Source organism: Lepisosteus oculatus, chromosome 11 (assembly GCF_040954835.1).
Source record: "Lepisosteus oculatus isolate fLepOcu1 chromosome 11, fLepOcu1.hap2, whole genome shotgun sequence".
Classification (NCBI taxonomy): domain Eukaryota; kingdom Metazoa; phylum Chordata; class Actinopteri; order Semionotiformes; family Lepisosteidae; genus Lepisosteus; species Lepisosteus oculatus.
The window spans coordinates 11,858,669-11,883,487 of NC_090706.1; the positions used below are offsets into that span (position 1 = coordinate 11,858,669).

At 42.2% G+C, this 24,819-nt stretch overlaps 1 protein-coding gene across 1 annotated transcript; it reads left to right on the forward strand.

Annotated features, from left to right (window-relative positions):
• Positions 1–7,726: 7,726 nt before the first annotated feature.
• akirin1 (akirin 1) lies at positions 7,727–24,000 on the forward strand. The gene is made up of 5 exons (XM_015349178.2): positions 7,727–8,121; positions 18,261–18,407; positions 20,763–20,897; positions 21,247–21,318; positions 22,214–24,000. Exons 1-5 carry the CDS (start codon positions 7,917–7,919, stop codon positions 22,222–22,224), a joined length of 570 nt encoding a protein of 189 aa, XP_015204664.1. The 5' UTR covers positions 7,727–7,916; the 3' UTR covers positions 22,225–24,000.
• Positions 24,001–24,819: the final 819 nt, after the last annotated feature.

A 24,819-nucleotide genomic window follows, 5' to 3' on the forward strand; every position in this document is an offset into this window, starting at 1 on the left:
TAGTAATATTTTTTTAGCAACAAAGGCGAGAGAATGTTTTTCCCCAATGTATTTCAAAAGCTACTGACAAGTTGATAACATATATGACATGTTCAGATGGTGCCTTATGACACAGCACAACTGCGGAACTGTAAAATGATGCACTGTGCAGTGCATGATGCGAAAAGACAAATTACTAATGCAAGGAATTGTATATGGCTAATAAAGTGATCTTATCTTATCTTACATGCCATACATCACAGTGGTGAAAGGAAGTAAAATAATTTAATTCAACAGAATTGCAAACCAAAGAAGCCGATTAAGGAAGGAGCGATTATTAAGCAACGCTGGTGTGAGGCTGGTCAGGACCTGGAAGGTAGACCTCCTGAGAACAATTAAGGTTGCTCCTGGAAGAGGTGTTAGTGGGGCCAGCAGGGGACGCTCACCCTATGTGCATCCTAATGCCCCAGTATAGCGACAGGGACACTATACTCTAAAAAGGTGCCATCCTTCGAATGAGACGTAAAACTGAGGTCCTGGTTCTCTGTGGTCATTAAAAATCCCAGGGCGTTTCTCGATGCCAGGTGTAACCCCGGCGTACTGGCCAAATTTCCCATTGGCCCTTACCAATCATGGCCTCCCAATAATCCCCCTCTATGAATTGGCTTCATAACTCTGCTCTCCTCCCCACTGATAGCTGGTGTGTGGTGAGCGTTCTGGCGCACTATGGCTGCCGTTGCATCATCCAGGTGGATGCTGCACATTGGTGGTGGTGGAGGGGAGTCCCCATTACCTGTAAAGTGCTTTGAGTGGAGTGTCCAGAAAAGTGCTATATAAGTGTAAGCAATAATTAAAATTAATTTTTAAGGATTTTAGTGCAGTACAATTCAATAGTCAACAGAATTAGCTTAAAATTCGATCAGATACATAGGCTGCAGCATTTCTTATAAAACGTTTTCATACGTTGGTTACATTCAGTTCTAAACCTATGGCACATGTGCAAGGGAATCATGTCAGCACCGTAGTCTGTAAGGAGCTCGGTGGCTATCTGTTGTGAAGAGAATGGTAGCAAATAAACAAATTGATTATTCGAAGAAATGAAACTGTTATTAACAGGTGGGCAGAAATAAGACAACGCAAAGCAAACTCCTAACCCCCTGGAATCTAAAACATACGGTATCTGGTTGGGAAAGAGAGGCAACACAGCACATTAATCTGATTCAGGTTCAGCAGCATATGGTTTCTCTTGAGATTTTTAAAGTGATAAGCAACCTCTTGAAACTCGGGTCCGTTATCGCCTCCTTTCCTCGCTCGGCTCTTAACACCTCACCCAGCTGCCAATGACCGTCCCCTTGAAAAATGATCTCCGTGTGTCTGCAGTGACAGTTATCACCTTGATCATTCCGCAGACGGAATTCACCGCCCATCGCGTGGTCTTGTGTGGAATTTTCACGCTGCTCATGCGGGCGAAACCCTCAGGATTCCGGAACACAGCCGCCGTGCTTTTGCTTTATTCTGAGTATTTTCTTCTCTCCTCCAGCTGGTATTCTGTCATATGTGCACATTAGACTGAAATCAATCACCTGTCACACTACACAACTGCTGTGTTCGATATCATTAGTAGTCGCAGAAGCTGCGGCAACAAAAGTTGCTTTAGCTCAGCCTGACTGGATACTTGTGCCAACCATACACAGAAAGTTTCACAAGTTCTCTTGAACACGTCTGCCTATAACAAATACCGACACAAAAAGACATCGTGGTAATTAGTGAATGATTACAGGGGAATTAGACACTTTTAAATTTTGTAAACTAGCATCCAAAACATGAGACAAATGAGCTGTGACCAGGGTGACAATAACCCACGAGACAAGTGGGGCAGCTTTGTTATCCTCTTATTAACTACGTGTGAAGACGTAGGGCGTTACGTAGGGCGTTTGGAAGGCAATTATCAACTACAGAGTCTTTGAAGGCATGGAAAACATCCAACAACAGTCTTAAACTCCTGAATCCTTGGGTTTTATAGTCAGTCTTTAAGAGGAGAGAGCTCTCAGGGTTCTTAGGCATGGCAAACGCTTCACTTTGCATTTTTAAATGGAAATTGATTAACTCTTTTTTTTGCCTCTTTCACTTGAGCATATTTTCTTGCTCCAAACCTTACTTTACAAATGCCTTTGAACCTATTTAAGTCCCTGGATAGGATACATAATATATTTAAAAAAAAAACAGTAATGACAATTTTCTCTTTTTTAAAATGTGGGCATTTTTCTGAAATTAAAATGATACCAGTGCTGAAGACTGCTGAGAATTGCTGCAAAGTAAAATCAATTTTACTTCTTTTGGTAGAACTTTGTTTCCCAGTGTCTGTTCTTGAAGAGTGTGGTGCGACAGCTTTATCATGTTAACAATGGTGATAGTGTGTAATGAGGTTGCCAAGGAAACACAGTGTGGGCACAATCATTCTATTGCAATAAGCCAGTTTCAGGTGAGGTTTATGCCAAAGATACATAGTTTCTTGAAGAAAGAGAGGCCACATGCCTGACTGTACTACCAAAGCCCTTAGTTTTGCTTATCCAACTTTCCCTTTTAAATCAAGAAGTCTGTCAGGCTATACCTGAGCAATAATAAATAACATTAATCAATATGTCAGGGTCTTTAAAATAAGCCATTCAAGACATGTGTAGCACACAGAAAGCTCACATATAGAACTCAAGAGCTGATAATAAAATAATTGCATAAAGCAGAGGAGAGTGATATAATGAATAAGATTAAAGATGAAACTGTAACCATTTGAAAAAAAAAAGCTATCTATTAAAAGGTGTGTTTTAAGGTGAGAATGAACAGCACCCATGTAGTCAGGATAGCGTAATTTGTTGGGTGAAGGGCTTTCCACAACCTAGGAACATCAAAAGCTGTGTGATATCTACTGTAAGTGCATTGCAAATCACCCTAATGATTCATGCATATGAGGCTGTGGTGGAGTCTAAGAAATTAACCTTAAAGACGAAATGTGTGATGTAGGTGAGGCACGTTGGCAAAGTGGTTAATACTGCTGCCTCACAGTGCCCTGACCTGGGAAGCTGTCTGCGTGGAGTTTGTATGTTCCCCCTGTGTTTGCATGGGTTTCCTCCCGGAGTCCAAGGACATAATTGGCTTCTGTGAAAACCGACCCTGGTGTGTCTGCCTGTCTGTGTGTGATGGACTGGCGTGATGGACTGGTCCACCCCACCTTGTACCTGTTGCTTGCTGGGATAGGTTCCAGCTCCCCACGACCCTGGATCGGAAGAAGTGGTTGGAAAATGGATGGATGGATGGGTGGATATGTGGGGTGGGCATGTCCTCCTGCATTGCTGCATTGTCTTCAAACTCCACAGTTGCTTCAGCTCAGCGCAGTCAATCTGTCACCACCTGCATTACTGTGATTTAATCTGGAGTCCCAGAGGCGGCAAGGAACAGCTGAATCTGCGGTTGTTGCAAAGATCTTTTCCAATCAATGTTTCATTCGGACACGGACGTAAATCGTCCATGGCTCATGCTTGTATCCTTGGAACAAACACTCTTTGACGCCGTGAAGAAGAACAGAACTACAACGTTGGGACGTTCAGGGTCTTGAGTGAAATTAATCAACTCTCAATCCGATTGATAATAACTGCTTGCACTGCTGTGGCACTTTTCATCCTGAAGGATCTCAAGTGTTTCATACACAGAAGAGTGTAAACCCATCTGTGTGACAAATGGCTGCCTTTCTGCGCCTGCAGCCCCACTGCACAGTAGATCAGGTGAGGAAGAGAAGCGAGGAATTATTTCACCCACTGAATGAATGGTGAACTCAATGGTGCCCACATTGTACAAACCCAGAGTGTAATTAAGCCAGGATGCTGGGTTAGCATACTTATTCTAAACACTGCAACGGGATCTCTAATGACAAGGTAGTCAGGACCTGGTAGAAGGGCAGGGCCCTTTACAGCACAGTGTCACCTAACAGTGACATTGGTTTAGAAATTCTGCCCCGAGGGAAAGAGTGCCACCTACTGGTCCATCAACACCATTTACAGTAGCAACCTGGTTTTCCATATAGGTTCTCCATATTAGACTCAGCCTTTCAGCTGGAACAGACACATTTACTTGTTTTACATCTGTGCAGCAAATAGCTGGCGGTATTAGTCTCTTCCTCACCTGATCTGCTGTGAAACAATCCGAATCAGCGGTGTGATTCACAAATGTATTAAAGATTTATATTATTTCATAATACAAATATCTCAAGAGGAGAAAGGCCCGAGGTGGCCTTTTAGCGTGAATACTTGAAAGCATACATCTCTTGACTGTTGGTGTCTCAGTCACAGATAACTTCTAAATTCTTGCTAGCAATATGAGACCAGGAGTGTAGGCTTAGGTTAACGTCTCGGAGACTGAACAAAGATCCTGTGTGTTTAGGAAATCAGCGAAAGGATCCTTCTAACCACATTATTCGATACCGAGTCACAGGGGAGCTGGAGCCCATCACAGCAACCAACAGGCGCAAACACACAGACCATGACAAATTTTCTGAGAAGCCAATTAACCCACCATTTTGTCTTTGGATTGCGGGAGAAAACTGGAGCACCCAGAGGAAACCCACACGAAAATGGGGAGAACACACAAACTCAAGACCTGAACCCAGGGCCACTGGTCAGCATTTCAGCAATGCTACTAACCACTGCACCAGTCTTTTGCTCCAACTAAAGGATCACTTTATTTATGCTGGGAATATCAGTGGAAGTCCTTTTCTTTTGCTTTAAGGCTGCTCTAAAAAAAGCAAGCATTAGCTGGTTCAGCACCCCACTGTGTATATAATACAACAAGAGAAACAAAAGGAGATGAAACAATTGTTTGTTTATGTGTGAGGGCTGCAAACCACCTGTAGCAACCAGCCAACCAGGAAGGAATTTGCTGTTGTGCAATTTCGACAGCGAACGTCAGAATAAAAGCTCACAAAGCCGGGAACTTCCACATTCTACGCCTGCTGTGCCTTGCGGGTGTTGCCATATCATTTTCACCGTCTAGAAAATGTGAGGAAGAAATAAAAAGGCAGATAGAACCACAGGCTATGTAGTGTAAAGCCCCGAGTTTGAATCAAGGGATATTTTGTTCAAATTGTACAATATACTAGTCAGACCTCATTTAGAATAAAATGTAGAATGAGGTGTGCAATTTGTGTACACTTTCAGCCACACATTATAAAACATTGCTACTTTGGAATGAGTTCAGAGAAGAGAGACCAGCTCCATTCCTGAGAAGACTGAGACCTGATTCAGACTCTCAAAATCCTCAAAAGCTTTGGAAGAGAGAACCCCGTGAAGTTCTTCAGTTTCAACAGTGAAATGGGTTGTGCATTCCGTACTTGTTGAGCACAGGGAGAGAATTTGAGACTATAGGGATGATTGTGCATTTAAACTGAGAACAGGAGGCACACAAAGGGTTGTGGGTGTTTGTGATAAACGACCTAGCCATGTTGTTAAACCCAATACCCTGGTTTCTTTCAAGCTGGATGAGATCCTCAGATCAATTTGAAACTAGCAAACAAATGGCCTAGATGCGACAGATGCTTTCTTCCCATTTGTAACCTTTCTTACATTCCCATATCTGATTTATCAGTCAAGCATGGAGCTGAATGTGCTCTCATTCTTTTGTGCTGTAAACACTACACGTTTCACAACTGTTGGTATATATCTGATTTTTGTTTTGTTGAAAGCAACCTTTGAATTTCATAGCCTTTTGATTTTTTTTAATCAGATGATGTCTGGACACAAAAGATAACATCTCCTCCAGTGATCCAAATAGGTTCCACAGGTTAAATACAGGATCCTTCTGAGAACAGCGATTTTTCATCTGTTCAGTGCTGATTACAGTATAGTGCTACTGGGAAACAGATTGAGTCATAACTTGAACGCGTTCACAGTATTCTGAAAAACACTTTGCTAACTGCTAACAATGCCTGATATCTTATACTGTGGCGTTGCTCAGCAACACTCTCAAAAATGGTACCTTCCTGCCAAGCTCTGTCTTCTGTCCACATGGACGAAGGTGCCATAAGCAGAGGGGTCCTATTTAATTATCTGGTTAACATGTATGAGCCCATTAATCCCAGGATGACCCACAGACATTCCTCCTCCCTATATAATTAATAATTATAATTGCTTACACTTACATAGCACTTTTCTGGACACTCCACTCAAAGTGCTTTACAGGTAATGGGGACTCCCCTCCACCACCACCAATGTATAGCACCACCTGGATGATGCGACGACAGCCATAGTGCTCCAGATCACTCACCACACATCAGCTATTAGTGGAGAGGAGAACAGAGTAATGAAGCCAATCCATAGATAGGGGATGATTAGGAGGCCATGACTGGTAAGGGCCAATGTGAAATTTGACCCTTACCAACACCCCTACTATTTTCAAGAAACACCCTGGGATTTTTAATGACCACAGAGACTCAGGACCATGATTTTGTATCTCAGTCAAAGGACGGCACCTTTTTACAGTATAGTGTCCCTGTCACTATACTGGGGTATTAGGACCCACATAGACCGCAGGATGAGCGTCTCCTGCTGGCCCCACTAACACCTCTTTTCAGCAGCACCCTTAGTTTTTCCCAGGAGGTCTCCATCCAGGTACTGGCCAAGCTCACACTTGCTTAACTTCAGTTGGCTGCCAGTTGTGAGTTGCAGGGTGATATGGCTGCTGGCATATAAACAAACCCCAGCAAGAAACATCAATACATTCCTGGCCCCCAATCAATTATGCTTCCGGGATGTGGAGAAAATATTTAGCAGAGTGTGTGGATTGCTTTTATGAGCTACCGTGGATCTATGTTAAATGTCTATTCATTAAGACTTTTTCTTTCTTTGAGTGGGACAGTGTTGTCGTTCTTGCGACTGGAGCACACGAGCTCAAACCCGAGCTGACACATCGACATTCGTGCGCGCTCGGAAATATTCGTGAAAAGTCGGTACAATGACGTAACATTTAACCTCTCATGAAGTACAGACAAAAATGAACTCTTGCGTCGTCGAGGCAAGAAGGACATGGAGATAGTACAACCGGATAGTACAACTGGAAAGAAGCTGTTCCTTAATTGAAAGTTAATGCAAACTTTATTGGTACACAATAATTAAATAATAATACTTAGGTAACATTTACTAGCCAAGTAAAAACTATACATGTTCTCATTTGTGCACTGGCTCAAGATGTTGGCTCATGTCGGTTGCAAACAGAGGAAATATGCTACTTTGGCTAACAGTCAAAAAACAAACTGCCCTCTGAAAAAGAAAACCGTATAAAATCCATAAGAGGAGATTTAAGTCTTAACATTAATACAATTCACAAAATAAATAAAATGAACTTCAAACTATGTCAATGAAAAACTACTGCACTACATTAATGAATCACCTCACCGGCTGATCTCCCCCAAAATACTCTGTCTCCACAGCTACAGTGTGGAGTTTGTCCACTAAACAACAGACACTTCCCTCAGGGGTGTGATCGATAACCTAAACTTTTTAATGTTAGCATTTTGTACCCTTTATTTTGAAAATGCGTATTCGTGTTTAGTCATTAGAGGAAAATAAAACGATATTTTAGACTAGCAGTTTAAATGCTTGCACAGAGGTCAAACTTTCGCTTCGTTAAAGGTTTTGATAACCCCTTCTCCCAGGAGTGGCTCCGTCCTCCATTGTGACGTAGCTGAATTTTGTCTGAGGCTCGGCAGTTGGCACAGCAGCCCGGCCGGAGACGCCATTGTCGGCTGTAAGGGGAAGACAGACGGAGGGGGTTAGTGGGAATATTTGTTTTTATTGCCGGGGGTTCTTTTTTTTTAAACAAAAAAAAAACTAAAGAAATAAAACACTTTTTGTGTTTTGAGTTGGTGTGACCTGCTCCTCATTTCTTCGGCAACCATGGCGTGTGGAGCTACATTAAAGCGGTCGATGGAGTTCGAGGCCTTGCTCAGCCCCCAGTCCCCGAAGCGACGGAGGTGCAACCCGCTGCCGGGCAGCCCGGCCACTCCGTCCCCGCAGAGGTGCAACCTCCGGGCGGCTACGGACAGCCCGCAGCACTCGATACCGCCTCAGCCGATGGGAGGAGAGCACAGGCTTACCCCAGGTAGGATGCGGGAGGGGTGTATTTGGGTGGAAAGAAATCGCGGGAGGGGGAGGGTAAAGTGAAATGGCGATGGGGGTGGGGGGCGAGGCGGGGGTCGTGTACGGTGTACGCGGGTCTCTGTCAACGCTCTCGGCTGAAGCGGCGAGCCATGCCCGCACACTCCCGAGCCGAGCCCTGCCCGGCGATCGCCTCGTCTGCCTTGGCTCGGTGCACAAGCTGTGATTGATCAGTCTGGCGAGATTTCGCTCCCTCACCCCCCCCCCCTCCTCGTCCTCCTCCTCCTCCTCTCTCTCCCTCCCTCCTCTCCCCTCCAGCTGGGAAGTCATCTGGGAGAGATGGGAAAGAAGGCGCAGCCCAGAGAGAAGAACCCGAACCGGGAAAAGATCGCGCTTTGCATTTAATGGGGCACGGCGGGGAGTTGGCAGTTTTCCTGGCAGGTGTTGGCGGGTGAAGGGAGGGAAAAAACCCGAGTGAGCTGATCGCGGGCCCCGGAGCAGCTCTGCCCACCCCCGCGCCCTGAGCCCCCTCAGTCGGGCTGCTGTGTGCACTTTTCCAGTCGAGGGGGTGGGAGCACCGGGCTTGAAACTTAAAACCGCGATGCCTTTCCCTCGGTTGTTTTGGTTCAAACCTCCAGTTCCGGCGTATTTCAAAAGTGAAAGCGACCCAAGGCGTCCGGATTTGGGAAATCTGCACTGTCGGGCTCCCCCCCCCCCCTCCGTGCAGGAAAACACAAAAAAAAAATTCCCGTCTCTCAGCCCGAGACAATCTGGTTAAAACGGATCGTCATGTGTTTTTTTTTTAACCTACATAGGACTCGCAAGTGAAAGCTTGCACTAGGAAGTCCACATGCCCGAACGGCATGTGAAAGCGCCGCTGCCCCCGGTTTGTCCGCCCGTGTCTTAACGGCTCGCAGACGGAGCCCCTGCCGCGGCCGAGCGCTCCTGCCTGGGTGTCGGCGGGGCCTGGTGGGGAGGGGGGGGGCAGGAGTGGGTCTCTCCCGCTTCCTGGTGCGCTCGCTCGCTCGCTCGCCGAGTGTCGCACTTGAAATTCGGACCATTTCAAGAGCCGGCTGTGTCGTGAAGGAATCGCGACGGCCACGGGAGACAGAAAAAAAAATAAAAGAGCTGGCACTTTTGTTCTGTACACCACCCTCCCCTTGCTAAAACCGAAGGTTTTATCTTGAACGCCATTGCTCGGCGAACCGAGAGTCCCTCGGCTTTTAAAACGAGCTGCCCTGGATCCTGTTAGCGGTTAAAGCTGTGGTGAAATGTTTCTGTGAATTATCGGCACCCGGCTCCCAAGGCTGTACATGTCTTAATCCAACACACGGGAGGTTTGTGACTAGCTAATCACAAGACTCTTGCTTTTCCTGTTACCAAATTGTCTGGTGTTCTGATAGCGGCGTAGCTGTTTGTCAGTATCGCCTTACTTTGGATTTCTACTGCCACTGCATTGTTCGTTGGTGTTTTTTCTACCTCATTGCCCACACGCTATAAAAAGCAACCTCCTGTGAGAATTCAATAGACTGGAGGCCTCTTGAGCTATAGCTCTGCTGTAAGAGATAATTACTTGGGTTTTAATGTTGAAATCCTGGAAAATAAATTGCACTTGACTCCCACTGCTAAGAGGTTTGGCAAGTTTGGTAAATGCTTATTTCAACCTAAAAGATCTCAAATGAATGACTTCTTTTAAGTATTTCAGGACTGTAACTGTTTATGGAAGTGTCCGATTTTCTCCTTCAGTGTTAATTAGGGTTATTGGTTTCTATGTGTTCTGTAAAGTTGCTTATTTAAGGAGCTTTAAAACTTTTAATACCCTGTAAAGCAGAATTAAAGGCATCTTGAGAGCAAATTAAAATGCAGCTGAGGTGTCTCTTTTGGACTGAGCTCATAGCACAGTTCATAGCGCCTAGTTTGGGGGTATCCAGGCTTAATGAATATACAGGTCAATGTGCAGAGATCTGGAAAGCACACTTGCTGATCCAGTAGAGACATTCAGAGCTCATCTGGAAAAAGAAAACCTTTTCTCTCCAGGAGCAGGGTTGAACTCTCATCTGTTAGTATAACAGAGCTCTGTCGGACATCCTGTAGATTTGGACTAAGCAAAGCCTTTAGTTTGCGGTCATCGTACTGCAGAGGATTCGTATAAATCTGAGGCCAAGTCTGCGTTTTCAGTTCTGCATGTCTTTTTTTTTCCATGTGTATTTTGTGAAAGACACATCTATTAGACAAGATCACCAGTTAGAACTTCAGTGAGAGACTAGGATGATTTTTTACAAATAAAACGGGAAGCACGGCCTTCTTGGTATGATACAGATCCTCATGCTGAGACAATTACTTTTGTAATGAGAAAAATGTCACCTCTTAGTCGTCGGAGTCAGAGAAAGGTTTAACTTGGAGCAGGAATTTTTAATTGGTATGCTATGAAGTAGTTAAAAATCCAAATATATGATGTAAACCAAATATTAGAACAGCTGGCCGTGTCAGCACAGCAAAAGCATTGCTGTGTGTGCAAACTGTCACTTATTGTGACCCTCTTTTGTGTGTTTGTTTTACATAATAGTCTCTGTGGACTAACCATCTTGTTCAGGTGTTACCTTAATAGAAGGCGCCTTGTTTTTTCAGTCTTCCCAACTGAATTTCTAGTGCTGAAATGCATCTGTAAGTGTCTCTTGTAGTTTATTTTTGGTCAGAACATTTGTTTAAATCCAGCTGTAGTCAAGTTTTGGGTTGGATCACAGTGCATCTGCAGTTTCTTCATGGCAAAGGAGAGTCATGCATGGCACAATATTGACTGACCATTTTGAGAGCACAGTTACTTTGCTGCTTGATAGCCGCTCCTTGACGTGTTTAACTGTTTTGTAATAAAGGCCACTACTGAGTCTTGTGTGAAATAAACTGCAGGGAAGGAGCTGCCAGTGAAGATAATTCAAGCTGTCACACACTGCACTGTCAGTGGAAGGGATAGCGATGAAGAGTATAGCCTGATATATTCTTTGACACATGCAGCAATATTGTTTTGCTGCACTGTACCTTTTAACATGGTTTGTAAAGAAATTTGAAGCCTTGTTTTGGCCTATGTTGTGTAAACAGTCTAGCTGTTACAAGCTCTTTTTTGACAGTTAGCTGTAGTTTTGTGGTTGGTAAACCATGCTGAAAATGAGGGCTTTGTTTACTGTTGATAGTTTTACATAGTAGAAGTAAAGTTTGAAAGTGTTTGCTGGTCCATGCTATGCTTGGCCTTGTGTCTTGAGACAGTATTGACAATGTTTAGTTTGCTAGTTTTATTTGGAAAAACATGACTTAGTATAACATGCATTGGTGTCATTGAAAGTGAGCATGGAAATGGAGAGGATCTACATGTAGGATGATGAATGGCAGAGATGTCTTTACATTTAGGGTTGTAGGTGTCTGTAACAAAGTATCCTGTTATTCTGCTGAAGCAGATTCCCTGGCAATCCATAAGGCTCTTTGGATTAGTAGCATACTATAAACCAAAAAAGCCAGTTAGGCCTCTAAACGGTAGAAGACAGACTTGCTAGTAGTTATTGAAAGTGTCCCTTGATGTTCTACTTTATTTTCCACATTGTGTTTTAGAACAGATGACTGAATGAAAGTCCTAAGGTGAGAAATCTGCCTTAGTGGTGATGTATTTTTTTTTCTTGTTGCGAGGGTCATTTTTCACAATAAACCCATCACACATCCTTTAAGTTGGAAAGATGCTCTGAGTGCCAGTGGTTTGATTGGCTTTGGGATGTGTGAACATGAGGCTGATACAAGTTGTGAAAATGAAGTAGAACAGGAAACGGATATTTCCACAACACTTCTATGCAGTAAGGTAACAGTCAGGAGATAATCCCATGTCTGTTTACGCAGTCCACAGCTCCTGTTAGAAAAGTTGTTTTTTATATTAAATATGCTCTTCAGTATCTGCACACCCTTGGCTGCTGGGAAAAAATGTGTGGTTTAATAATGTGATAGAGAAGACAGGACTTCAGGCAAAGAAAAAGCTCATCCTTCTGAGTTCTGACATAATAGTGGTTTAGGATTAATTTCTTTGTATTTGTTTTTTTTTTCATTGTCTAGTGCTTTAATGTCCTGAGTGATTAATGTGTATAACCAGTGTGCTTTAAAGTCCCCCTCCTCTCCTTTGGACTCAGGTGTATTAATCAAAAGAACCTTTAATTCTTGCCTGCGTGCTTCAGGTCAGAACTTTTCAATATTTGACCATTTCCACCTTCCATGGTGAGAAGTGGCCTGTGTAAAGGATTAGTTTGCAGGGTGTTTCAGTGAAAATCTGCACATTAAAGCATAACTATTACCAAATTAAACTGCAAAAAACAACTTTCCTGCTTTAGTACTAGAATTGCAATGCTGAACACCTCCCTTTCATGTTAAGGTAATTTAACCTTTGTTGCAGATGAAGGCTATAGTAAAATTTTCATGAAAAAACGTGGCATTTTCCAAACCCACGGCTGATAAGATCTGTTCTGCTAATGTGTTGCACTCCTACACTGTGATCAGGATAGGGGCAGGAGCCAGTCGACTTCACTGCAGTTGACTTTGTGTTCACATCTTGAACATGGAGCATGAAAAGCATGGAAACTGTCTTTAATGCTTAGTGCATCTAGGTATTGGGTATTTGGGGTTTTTAACATGTAGAGTGGAAGAGGTGACATGGTTGCATTTCCTTTTAATCGTTTCTACAGTATCTAGGTTCCCGTGTACACACTTATGGTATTGTGGTTTGCTTTACTGCTCTTTCTCTTACAGCTATCGTTGAGTACAAGGAATAAGGCAGTTTAGTTTGCACCATCTGATGCAAGTCAGTCATTCTCTGCTCTTGTGTTGGGAGGCCAGCCTTACAGAATGCCTTTTCCTGCAGGTGGATTTGAAAGTTGGAACGGTTACTTGCTGGAAAATATTTTGCATGTGCCAGCATGTTGTATCCTTTTTAACTTATTTTAGGAAATATTTGGCAACTAGCTGTTCTACAGTAATAGTATTGTGCAAGTGTGATGCTTGTAGATTTGCTTTCAAAACAGAAATGGGGTGTGAGGCAATGTTTTTTTTTTTTCACTTGTTAACCAAGTGGTATTTAACTTCCTTATTTTAATTACTTTTTTGGCTGATGGTTTCATGGCAGTGCTTTACATTCATACTCCTTTATGCAAGCCTGTATTTTACTTCATTTTCTTTAACCCAGGGGGACAACAGCTGTATCACACATATGCAGTTTGAACTCACTACCTTTCAGTTCATGATCCAGAATCCGAGCCACTATTGCACACTGCCAGTGACTTTGAACTTGCTTTAGGTTTCTGGAGGTTGATGCAGTTTAGCAAGGTTCAGTGAAAGGCAGTTCCTACCTGTCCAAGACAATGGATGAGCTGTATGACACATAAACCAGGAATGACCTGATTTGCTGTTTTTGTAATCGCAAATGTGAAAACCTTGGTTTAAATGACAAAACCAAATGATTCGTAGCCTTTTTAGTATAGGCTATACATTTATGTACTCGGACAGCCAGATGTGATTGTTGCCCAGCGTTAGACTGGTGTCCTGTCCAGGAGGAGAGCAGCCATGTGCTCGGTCCTGCCTCGGGCTGCCCTTGATCTGAATGGGTTTCATTGTATTAGCCAAGTTCCATTTGCTGAACAAATAGCCACCTAGCTTGTTGACTGTGATGTGAAATATGGCTTGTTTAATAAAAATGACAAGTTGCAAGCTACAGCTAATGCTATGATTAGCAGAGGTGTGTTAATGGCTGCTGTGTATATTGCTACAGTTTCCATGGAGACGAGTTGCTGACAAGAACTGATACCTTTGCTGTGGTGAGAGAGCTCTGTGCAGCACTAACCTTTTACAGAAATGAGATTGGGCCTATTCACGCTTCGAATGAGCTCGACCGAGCCTCGTTATGCGTCATCCACTCTGAGCGGTCTTTTGTATAAAAGTGCAGATCTTGTGTGAAGACCATGAAAAAAGTACTTGATGTGGCAGGGGTGCCTTCACTCCCCAGTAGCTAAGTGGTCTATGTTTTTTGCACCTCTGGTTTTAAATTTTTAATTGAAACGTTTTAATCAGCTACTAATTAAAAGGTGTGCCTAAATCGCGTAACTCTTGGTGCCTGCTGTTGGGAAAACAGCAGTGTGCTTTTCCTCCTCCCATAAATTTTGTGGCAGCTGCTAATGGCCAGTTTGCAGTCTGGTGTTATCTAGGCCACAATGCTGCTCGGTGGCATTGAGAGTGCAGTCCCTGGAGGAACCACCTGCAGCAGCTCTGTCTCTCTTGTTGGAAGGGGATGGCACCTGGAGCTGAGCAGTCCTTCAAATGACTTGATGCTACTGGGTTCATCCGGGCCTTTGTAGAGACTGCGCTTTTCCTAGACTTGATTTTTGTAGTTGAATGTTAAATGGACAATCTGATCAAATCAAGTAAGCTGTTGGGAGAATATGTCCCAAAAAGAAAAACGGGAGGTTTTACATGGACTGCAGTATTTCATGGAGATAAGCATGTAAAAAGTAGGTTCCTGCTCGAAGCCAATTCTGCAGTGCATTCAAGTTTTAATTCCCTTTGTGCTAGTCAGAGCATGCTAGAATAAAAATCATAATGACAGATGAGTTTGTTGCCTCTGGCAGAAGGCTGTCAGGTTTTTCTTTCTTCCGTTCCAGCCCTTAAGACCGTTGAAACCGTATCCCCTTCTCAGACATGGTGCTTTGATTCATCTTAACATCTACTCTGCAAAACTGAGCGTTCAAGAAGCCACAATGAAATAAGAGTGTTTTACAGCACTGCAACATTGCCTGACAGCATCACAAATATACAATACGCGGCTCGTGATAAACATTTTATCCTGGATTTGGGAAAGGCTGGACGATTATGAAGACCATAATTAAAATTTGAGCACGGAACAATTTGCCACTCTACGCATCTAGTTTGAAAGTTGCACTTCACAAGGCTGTGAACTGAAACACCGGTCTCCAGTTTTTCACACTGTTCCTTGTATTACTTCTCTACCGATGGAGTGACTCAAGCTGTGCCAGCTGTTTCCTCTGTTTCATCATCACAATGTTTAATGGAAGGTTGTGCTATCCTTTCATCTTGCTATGATTTTCCAGCGTATTTCAATTACAGCAATTGAAAGTAGTTGTAATAAAGATGTTCTAGCCCTGTGTCACTCTTAAGGAAAAGCATATTGGCAATCTACATCAAATCAAAATAATGAACAGCTTACGACCTAGCCAAAGGGCTTTTTAAAAATATGGTTACAACATGTCTAAATTGAAAGAAATCATATCCTCAACACCTACCAATTATGCTACAGCAGTCTTTTCCAGTGGGATGCCAGAATGTAATTTTCTGGGTATGATTTTAATACCAGCTTCTGTGGAGTAGTGTTTGTACCAAGCATAGGAGTTTGTAATAAGTATCAAGACTTGTATTTAGGTAGACATCTTTGACTACCTTTGTTAGTATGTGCAGATCTATTTGAACACAAGTTAAAGACATGGGTTTTTGATAGTAGATGATTGATGATCCAAGGATCTTATTCAGGTGTTTGAGAGATGCAGAGTTTTGGCTTCACCAACATGGCAGGGTAGCTTGTTCTATGCTCTCAATCCCCTTTGCCTTAAGACGTGTCTCCTGTTCTTGGTTTTAAAGGCACCTCCACATAAACGTCTACTGGGTTGACTGATGATACCTCAGAGGGTTTCAAACACTTGTATCAGATCCCCTTGCACTCTTCTGTTCAGCAGTAAAGGATATTCCCTTAATCTCCAAAGCAGCAATATATTTTCTATAAAATGATTAACAAAATTGTACACTATTCTAATGTTGAAATATAAAACACTTGATGTCGTTCTAAATGTTTGTACAAGTACAGTTATGCTGTAAACAAATGTCCTCAAATAGGTATCATAACATGTCTATTACTGCAAAGATTTTCTTAAGTTGCAAGGATGTTGTTTTTATAGTCGGCTTTTATTTTTTCTTAGGTGTCTTTTAGAGTCCTGCGTAGACGTAAGAGTGCAGGTTGATCTATGTGAATGTGTATAGAGCAGTTACTAATGCCCATTTTCCAGTAAGATTAACCCTTTGTGTGGCTGTGTGATCATTGCCTGGCTTTCTACACAGAATGCGTCCCTCAACTCTTTTGAATTCTAAACTCCCACCATTATGCTTCAGCACTGAAAGGGTAATGAGTTGGACACTCTGCGTACGTACATACAGTCTGATTTATCTAGCTAATCTCTGTTCGCCACCAGTCCGCTTTTCCTTCTGCTTCTGTGCTTCTGCTTTCTCCAGTGACGGAAGTGGTTGTGACCCAGTTTGTCCAGCCTGTAGTCACAGTGGGGGGGGGGGGGGGCTTCCATCAGCTGGCCTGGCTGTACTTCCTGGGAGATTGACATTGACCTTTATTAACAAATCTTGGGGAAAGTTTTCTTTCGGACACATTTTTCTTTAGGAGCCTTTTACCTTCGAACTACATGAATATCCCTGCTGTACAGCCAGCTGGTTATATTTTACGCGTACTCTGTGTAGTAAACGGCAGTGCATTTGAAAATCGGCTCAGATCCTTGAGTGTATTCAAAGAAGCTCAATAGGGAGGGAGGTAGAAGAAAGTCAGCTTTTTGTGGCAGTGGTTCTCTCAACCCATCTTGACAATACGCTCACCTGGTTATGAGGCCTGCACGTGCTCTGGTTTAAAGTCTTACTGCAGGACAGCTGTTCACAGATGAGTTCCGGTTGTGCTGGGCTTTAGGGTGGTTGGTGCAGTTTACCTTCTCATGCAGAGACCGGCAGCAGGTCCAGGCTGTTGTAAGGCTGCCCAGTCCTGTGTCTGTCCAGTGGATTGGAGCTGCATGTTCCTGAATGTGGCAGGTCCCATGTGCTCTAATTGATGTTGGATCTCTTTGCACTGTCCTCGTACTTGCCTATCTGTTGACAGGCAGCAGGGCTGCCCTGAAGGGCAGTGCTTTGTAAATAGGATAGAGGCTCCACTGCCCCCACCCCTGTGATTTCTATGCTTTGTTGGTTTTGCTTTGGCAGCCTACATTATAGCAGATTACTTTCCTAATGTGTCCCAAAGTGCTGTCGGTATTTAATGTGCCAAAATGTTATTGTAGTAAATTGTTTAAAGTTGTGCTGTTTTTTTCTTTCCACAATTATTATACAATTTGAGTTGTAGGCTGACCTCTATTTCTCTTTTTATCCTGTGTGTTCAGTGGCATTATTAATGAACTTTCAGCTTATTTTTTGATGTTCTAAAACACATTTTAGTGGTGCTCTTACGGTGCACTGTTTTGTGACCTGATTTCAGCTGTCAGGCTATTCTAGGAATGGTCAAAAAGCAGTTCAGGTCCTTATTCTTAAGCTGTAGAGTGTCATTTGCTGAATCTTCAGTGTTTGCAGTTAATGATATTCTGGAAATCTTTATTTGCACATGCATGAATCCTCGCATAAAATTCCAAGTCCAATGTGAAGTATGTTAACTTTGAAGTTGTTTTGACCACTCTGGGTTTCTTAAGCTGACTTTATGATTTGGTTAAATGAGACTTTAAAATCAGATTTGCCTCAGGGCATTTTTATACTCAACTAAAACCTGACCAATTTGTTTTTCTGTGGGGTCAAGAAGCAGTAGGTTTGGTAAACGTTTCAGCCTCTGCCTGGATTGTGGAGAGTTGGGTCTGGATCAGAGAGCAGAAGTCTGTTTTCAGACCACGTCTCCAGAGCCATTGTTCAACTTCACCGTTTTGGCCTTGTGAGCAGCCCCCACCCCTCAGAGTTTGTCTCCTGTGTGGTATGGATCTGACATGACCATACATGCAGCGAGCGGTTATTTGTGAAATGCCGTTGTTTCAGGCGAGCTGATCTAGTGTGATATGTTGAAGTTGAAGAAATGACTGCTTGTATTGAATTGTGAGCCACAACCTTCCTCTAAAGATCGCAACAAAAATTGCCGTCCACTATACATAAATGACGAAATTAAGAAAAAGAGGACCTAAAGAAACATTCCCTTAATGAAATATGTACGAAATATGTGTCTTATATGGGGAGAATTACCACTTACTCTCATTTCAAGAACGCCACATGCATGGTTGTCTAAATACTGTCTCTCCTCTCGGCTTTTTACAGAACAGATCTTTCAGAACATCAAGCAGGAGTACAACCGCTACCAGAGGAGACGTCAGCTGGAAGTCGCTTTCAACCAGAGCGAGGGCTGCAGCTCCAGTGACGGGCCGTCCCACGCCACGGTCCTCCCCGCGCCCAGCTCGCCCCCAGGTTAGACATTCACTGGCTTAACACTTGGGACCCGTGTCATCCGGGCCACCCTGGTGGCGACTCGAAGGTTTGCCAAGAGTCAGATGTTTTTTCTGAAGTCCTCAAGGCCTGTTTGTGCAGATTTTAATCAGCTGCTACGCCTTTTCATCCCAGCACCTTGCACAGCTGTCAAAACTGAAGGTGCGCAGTTTCAGGAGAGATTTTATTAGCCAGTTCTTGATAAGCGTATTCATTTGTTTCCAGGTGTCAGGTGCCTTATTTCAGTCTGAAACAAGGCCAGTGAAGCTGTTATTAAGCTTTAGAATTTGGCTAAGCCCTGGGCTTGGACATGTGCTGGGTGTCGAATCCAGTTTAGAGTTTCCATGCACTCAGTATGCTACTGCAGTCTGACACTGGTGATTTTTAATATCTGAAATGTCTTTTTGCTTGGTCAAGTGATTGGTCTCGGTGAGTAAAAGTGGCACTTTTTAAATTACCCTTTGCACAGAAAAACATTTTCATGCTGAGTTTTATTTCAAAGGCAGCATGGATAGTGCATATTTTGAACTAGAGGCTATTTTTAACAGAATGTAATGGGTGCTAGGAAAAAGCACTGTGCTCCCCTGCTTGTATAGTTCTCGCAGTGCCATGAGAAAGTAATAGAATTACATTTGGAGATCCCAGTGATTGTTACTGGAAATGGCTGCATTAAACTGCGTTTTTCACCTGAGTGCAATGTTATACATTTTTTTGGCCAAAATATTAGGAACCCATTTATGATGCCAATTAGTACTGTATCCCAAAAACTATGTGAAGTGGAGTGACCAACAAATTTCAGTCTCCAGTATGCAAAGCTGTACACAAACACCTGGTAGTGTGTTCACTGTTTTTATCACTGTGAGCCTACCGGACAAGAACCTGCATGTTAGACAGGTGAGAGCAATCTCAGCATTTAGGGTCTTGGAGCACAGAGATTAGGGCTGGAACACCACTTGGTGGGCCTGCCTCTCTGGGTTCTGTATGGGAACACTGTGTAGGTCAGCAGGTTTTGTTTGGAAGAAAACCTGTTGAAAAGCCTTGTTGCCTTTCTTCTTTTGTTCCAGACAGTGGGTTTACAGCTGATTTTGCTTGCGCTTGTAGGAGCATTACAGAACATTTGAAAACAAGAGGAGACTGCATTATTCTCTATCCTCTCCGTTTACTGGTAGCTTATTGATCAGATGACTTCATCCAGCAGTGTCTTGAAGGAACCCATCAACAACATGGCTGAGTAGCTTATTCCAGACTCCCGCAAATATCTATATAACCAGTGTGTAAAAAATATTCTGTTCTCCTGTTTAAATGCACTTGCCCATAGCTTCCAGTCTGTTCACTGGTTTGTATTTCACTGTGGATTCTGAAGAAGCCTGGTAGATTGACTTTGTTTAAATTGTCAGTTGTTCAAGACTAAAAAGATTTGATCATACATTTTCAGACTAAAAGGAATGCTCTACTCCTGTTTTCTTCTCTGAATTGCACAATTGATATAAATGCTGCTAGTTTAGTTAAGTGCTAGTAATCAAGGCATGCTCTGTTAATATTCTACAATGCGTTAGTAAAACCTGATGTAGAATCCTGTGCAGTTTTGTTTACCACGTTATAGAAACTATATTGTTGCTCTGTAATCAATCCAGAGAAGAGCAACCAGATACATTTTGGTCTCAAAGGAATGATACATTAAAAACTAAACCTCTTAGTCTTGAACAGCAAGGGTTAAGCAGAGCCCTGATTCAAGTATTGCATAATCTCCATGACAACGCTCAACTCACTTCATTTAAAACTGAGGAGGAAGCTCTTTGCACAAAGGGTTGTAGGAGTATAGAACAAGGTGCCTTTGCATGGTTTTGAAGCCAATGAGAGGTCTTCTTTCAAGAGAATTGGAGGAAATTTAAAAAAGGACTAAACGTGGATATGTAAAGGAATATTCCTTTATGAATGTTATCTCAAAATGAATGATAATGGTCATGTGAAAGCATTTCCTGAGTTTATCATCCAGTGTAAATTGGTACTGCATTTACCGTGCTGGACTTTATCATCACTTGAGATTGCACTAGTTCTCAAAACCAGTGGCAGACTTCAAATTACTGGATAATGTATAGTAAGAGGTTCTCTTAATCCTTAGTTTTTGTGAATTATAATCGTATTAATTTGGTTGAATTTAGATAATTTGCCTGGTGTCAGGTATTCGCTTGGCTTATCTTTTTATATCTATTGTCCTTGAATGATGCAGAGTATCTGGAAAATGTCCCTTGGTAAATCCCAGCTGGCAAGTGGTCCAGAGCTGCTTGTTGCAGCTTTTGGCTAGGGATCTGATGGAACGATGTCCTGTCTGCACAGGTGCCTCCTCAGTAAAGAAGGACCAGCCCTCATTCACACTGCGACAGGTCAGCTTCCTCTGCGAACGCCTTCTCAAAGACCATGAGGAGAAGATTCGTGAAGAGTACGAACAGATCTTAAACTCCAAACTTGCAGGTAAGGCATGGGATCAAACTTAGAGCAGTTGCTGTATTTAGATGTTTTTTATCTAGCATAAAAGGTGAATACTTGCTATAAAGTTAACACAGCTGTTCTGTCTGGCACATTTGAACTGTACAATTTATATAATACTTCTCAGCAGGCAGTTAAGATAATTTCTCTGCAATTAGTGATGCCTGCTCTTGAAAATCAGATTTGTATGGTGGCAGGAATTTAGTGTTTTACTGCTTCTAGCTGTGTATTTTAAATGTATGATGTCCTTTTTTTGACACTTCAGGAAGTGGATTGCACAAAATTGATGCATGTACTTACACTGCAGTAATGCATAATGTTTCTTTATTTTTAGAACAATATGAATCTTTTGTGAAATTTACACAAGATCAGATAATGCGGCGATATGGGGCAAGGCCAGCAAGTTGTAAGTATATACAGTGTTAGAAATGATGTGCTTCATATTGTTTATATCTTTGAATGTCAGATGTGTTTTAGCTCCTTTAAGAAAAATTACTGCCAACTGTATTAGTTTTAGACCTTTTCTATTTTTTAAATTTTGCCTTGTTTCTGCTTTCTCACATCTGTCTTGACAGTCTGTATCTGCTGTGGCTGGGCTCTGAACACAAAACACTGTGGTTGATGGTACCTTAGGCATGATGTATAGAAAAGGGCAGTAATAAACCAGCCCTCCTACTCATCAGTGACGTGATGTGATTTTCTATATTATCTATATATGGTATCTTCTATTTCTCCTTTATCTGAGCATCCTGTTGGTATTATGTTGGTGTTTCCTGGGTGGTAGTGTTAGGTGTGGCTGATCAGTGTAGTGCAGGCAGTTGCTGTGTCTTCAGCTGGTTGTGAACCAGGATCCACAGGTGACTGAGCTGGGGTTGGGTGGGGTAGCATTGCCTTCAGACAGTGACCTCTGGCCCTTGCTGGGGAGGGTGGGTGACTAGTTGCCTCTCCCATTGGATCTTAGGGGCTCACAGTGTCAAATTACAGGGCAGTGTGTTAAGGGAATGTTTCTTTAGGTCCTCTTTTTCTGTGCTGTAAAGAGGTTGTAAGGGTATACCAGGCTTAAGTGTTGGTTTCAAAATAAAATGATATAAAACAGAAAATACAAACATTTCAGTTTTTAAAAAGCAGTGTGATCTGCTTTTATCTTTTCTTCCAGATCTGTGTGATCTGTTCTAGAAACCAGTGCAGATCTTTAATTTTCTGTTTCATGCTTTTCCTAACAGTTCATTTCAAGATTTAATATAAAACATTGGATATTCCTTAACTTGTTGGATTGTCATTTCATTTATTTTCTTTTGCAGATGTCTCTTGAAGAACTCTGTCAATCAGTAGGTACCAGCTTTCACCTCAAGATGGCTGCTGTACTTTTTTTTAAATTTCTTTTTACATTTTTCCAAACTGTTTGGTGCCATGGTTTATCCACGTTTTAATCCCTGGAAGAATTACTTCACAACTTTTTTTTTCTGCTGGCCCACATTAAGAAAAAGGAAATCGTTCTTGATTTACTCTTTGATTTTTTTTTTGTACAATTCCCCAACGCTGAAGCTCTGCTCCTGTGACCGTTCTGTATTACCCGTCAAACTTCTCCATGGTTTTTGCTGCAGCAGCTAAGAAAACCCTGCCTTTTTTTGTACGTGGTCCTTGAAACGTGGATTTTTTTTTCAAATAAACTTCTGCGATAGTCACTTTTTATGTAGATAATTCATTTTTGGATTCTGTATTTTAGTGCACTACAGTTGTTTGTACAGTTTTCTTTTCATTGTCCCAGGATGCAGAATACTATATATCAAGACAATTGAAGTTCTTCAACTGAATGATTGTTTTAATGCTGTAGAATACCTAACTGAACTCTATGGAATAAGCATACCAGGGTTTAGTGCTTGCTATAGGTAAAAACTGATCCATGACCATTAGGCCCACCTGTTTTTCTGAAGCCACTCCAGGAACAGTCAGCACGTTATGCCTATGGAGTGTTTTACGTGTTACCATTAACTGCAGAATATCAGTGGCAAAGTAAGACTGTTGATTGTCTTGAACTTGCATATAAACCCTTTAATACCATGCTATATACTGTACAAGAAAACCAAAAATGAGTAAAACCGGCATGATTTTAAAGCATTGTCCATTGTACAGGGGTACTGCAGGTTGAATGGGCTGTTATTAAAGGGACAATTTGAATGTACCCACTAGGAGTGTGTGATGAAACTGCATGACTTGGCAAGGTGGAAATGACTGGCTCTAGAAAAACACATTTGTACAGGTTTTTTTTTAAGCTTCTCGCAGGGAATCGTGTAATTATGACAACGAAACTTGACAGACCTAAATATAAAACAGCTGTGAACCCAGTCATCTGGATGTTTGTATAGTTTTTTTGTTACTTTGATTTTCTTTACATTTTACATATTAATTGAATGTCATTTCTACTTAGATATAGGTTAGAATGTATCAGCACAGATCAATTAAAAAAAAAAGCACAACCTGCTTTTTTTTGGAAGAGTACATGCCAGCAGCATGAGTTTTCCTTAAGCAGTGGGTCATAGCCTCACTGGTTTAGAGAAAGTGGTTGGACTTCATCATAATGTTGAATGTATGCAAGAAACTAACTTGTACACTTCAATTAAAACATTATGAGCTGTTTTATATCTGAGCCAGCATTGGAGGAACGTTTCAAGTTAAGATAAAAAAAGCCCTAGTTAAGGATAACTAAAAGAGACAGGTTATGAGATATTTGCCACAGAGCAAGGAACTGTTAGAGGACCACATTGTCATAGCAATGCCTTCTGTCTGAATGATGCAGTATTTTTCTTTTTTTTTTACTTAACTGACTTGTTTGAATTGTCTCTGTATGTATATATACTTTAAAGCATATGTAAGTGGAGGAAAGTTGTCATTTTGTAGGACTGCCATTGCATTTTTTGTAAAGCAGTTTCTTTGATTGACAAAAGTGATACATGCTTACCAATGAATTGTTTTAGAGGACACCTTACCAAAAAAAAAACAGCAACATTTTCTCTTTGTACAGATCTTTCTTTTATTGTGTAGTGTTAACAGGATTAGTTGAAAAGAAATAAATTGATTGAAAACAAAAGCTTGTCGTCTCTTTTCCTAAGGTTGGGTGTACACTTGGCAGGTACTGCTGAAACTGATGACTGTTGGGCAAAAGGCCTACAGTCTGACAGGGAGCAGAATTACTCAGACCGTCAAAATCCTGATATTGATCACTGGTGGTGTACAGCAGGCATCGAGAGACTTCATCCTAGGATTGAGCTGCAATTGTGAGCATCAAGTAGGAAAACATGCCACAAAGTCATTTTCTTGCTTGAAGAAATGGAATTTAAGCATTAAAATTACCAGCTAAGAATGCTTATTGGGAGCAATGTTTTCCAGTTTTGGATCTCAGATTGTAAAGGGTACAGTAAATGTGCTCCTGAAGTCAGATTCTGATTTTTTTTTAATCTTGCCCAGCAGTATTGCATTGTGGGGTCTTTTGTCAGTTGACGTCAGGTATGTGAAAAATTGCCAGAGACTAGTGCTTTGTAAGAAAGGGTCTGCAGTGCAAGGGCAGTACCTAAAGGTGTGTTACTTGGGAAGGTAGGCAGGGGTGTTTGGGTAGCTTGGACGTAAATGAGATAAGCATTTGGTCTATCCCAGCAAACTGGGCATGAGATGGGAATGGAACACCAGTCCATCGCTGGGCAGACCAACACAGATGCAGAGACGCACATATGCATTGACACCAGGACCAATTTTCCCAGAAGCCAATTAACTTATGTTTTAGGATTGTGGGAGGAAACCCATGCAAACATGGGGAGAACATACAAGCTCCATGCAGACAGCAGCCCAGGAACTGAACCTAGGGCTCCAGCATTGTGAAGCAGCAATACTAAACACTGTACTATGGTGCTGG

Excerpts from the sequence above, each read along its gene's own strand:
- akirin1 (XM_015349178.2), top strand. The coding sequence starts at position 7,917 with ATGGCGTGTGGAGCTACATTAAAGCGGTCGATGGAGTTCGAGGCCTTG. Across the intron at positions 8,122-18,260 it reads AGAGCACAGGCTTACCCCAG|AACAGATCTTTCAGAACATC; the intron begins GTAGGATGCGGG and ends GGCTTTTTACAG. Across the intron at positions 20,898-21,246 it reads CTTAAACTCCAAACTTGCAG|AACAATATGAATCTTTTGTG; the intron begins GTAAGGCATGGG and ends CTTTATTTTTAG.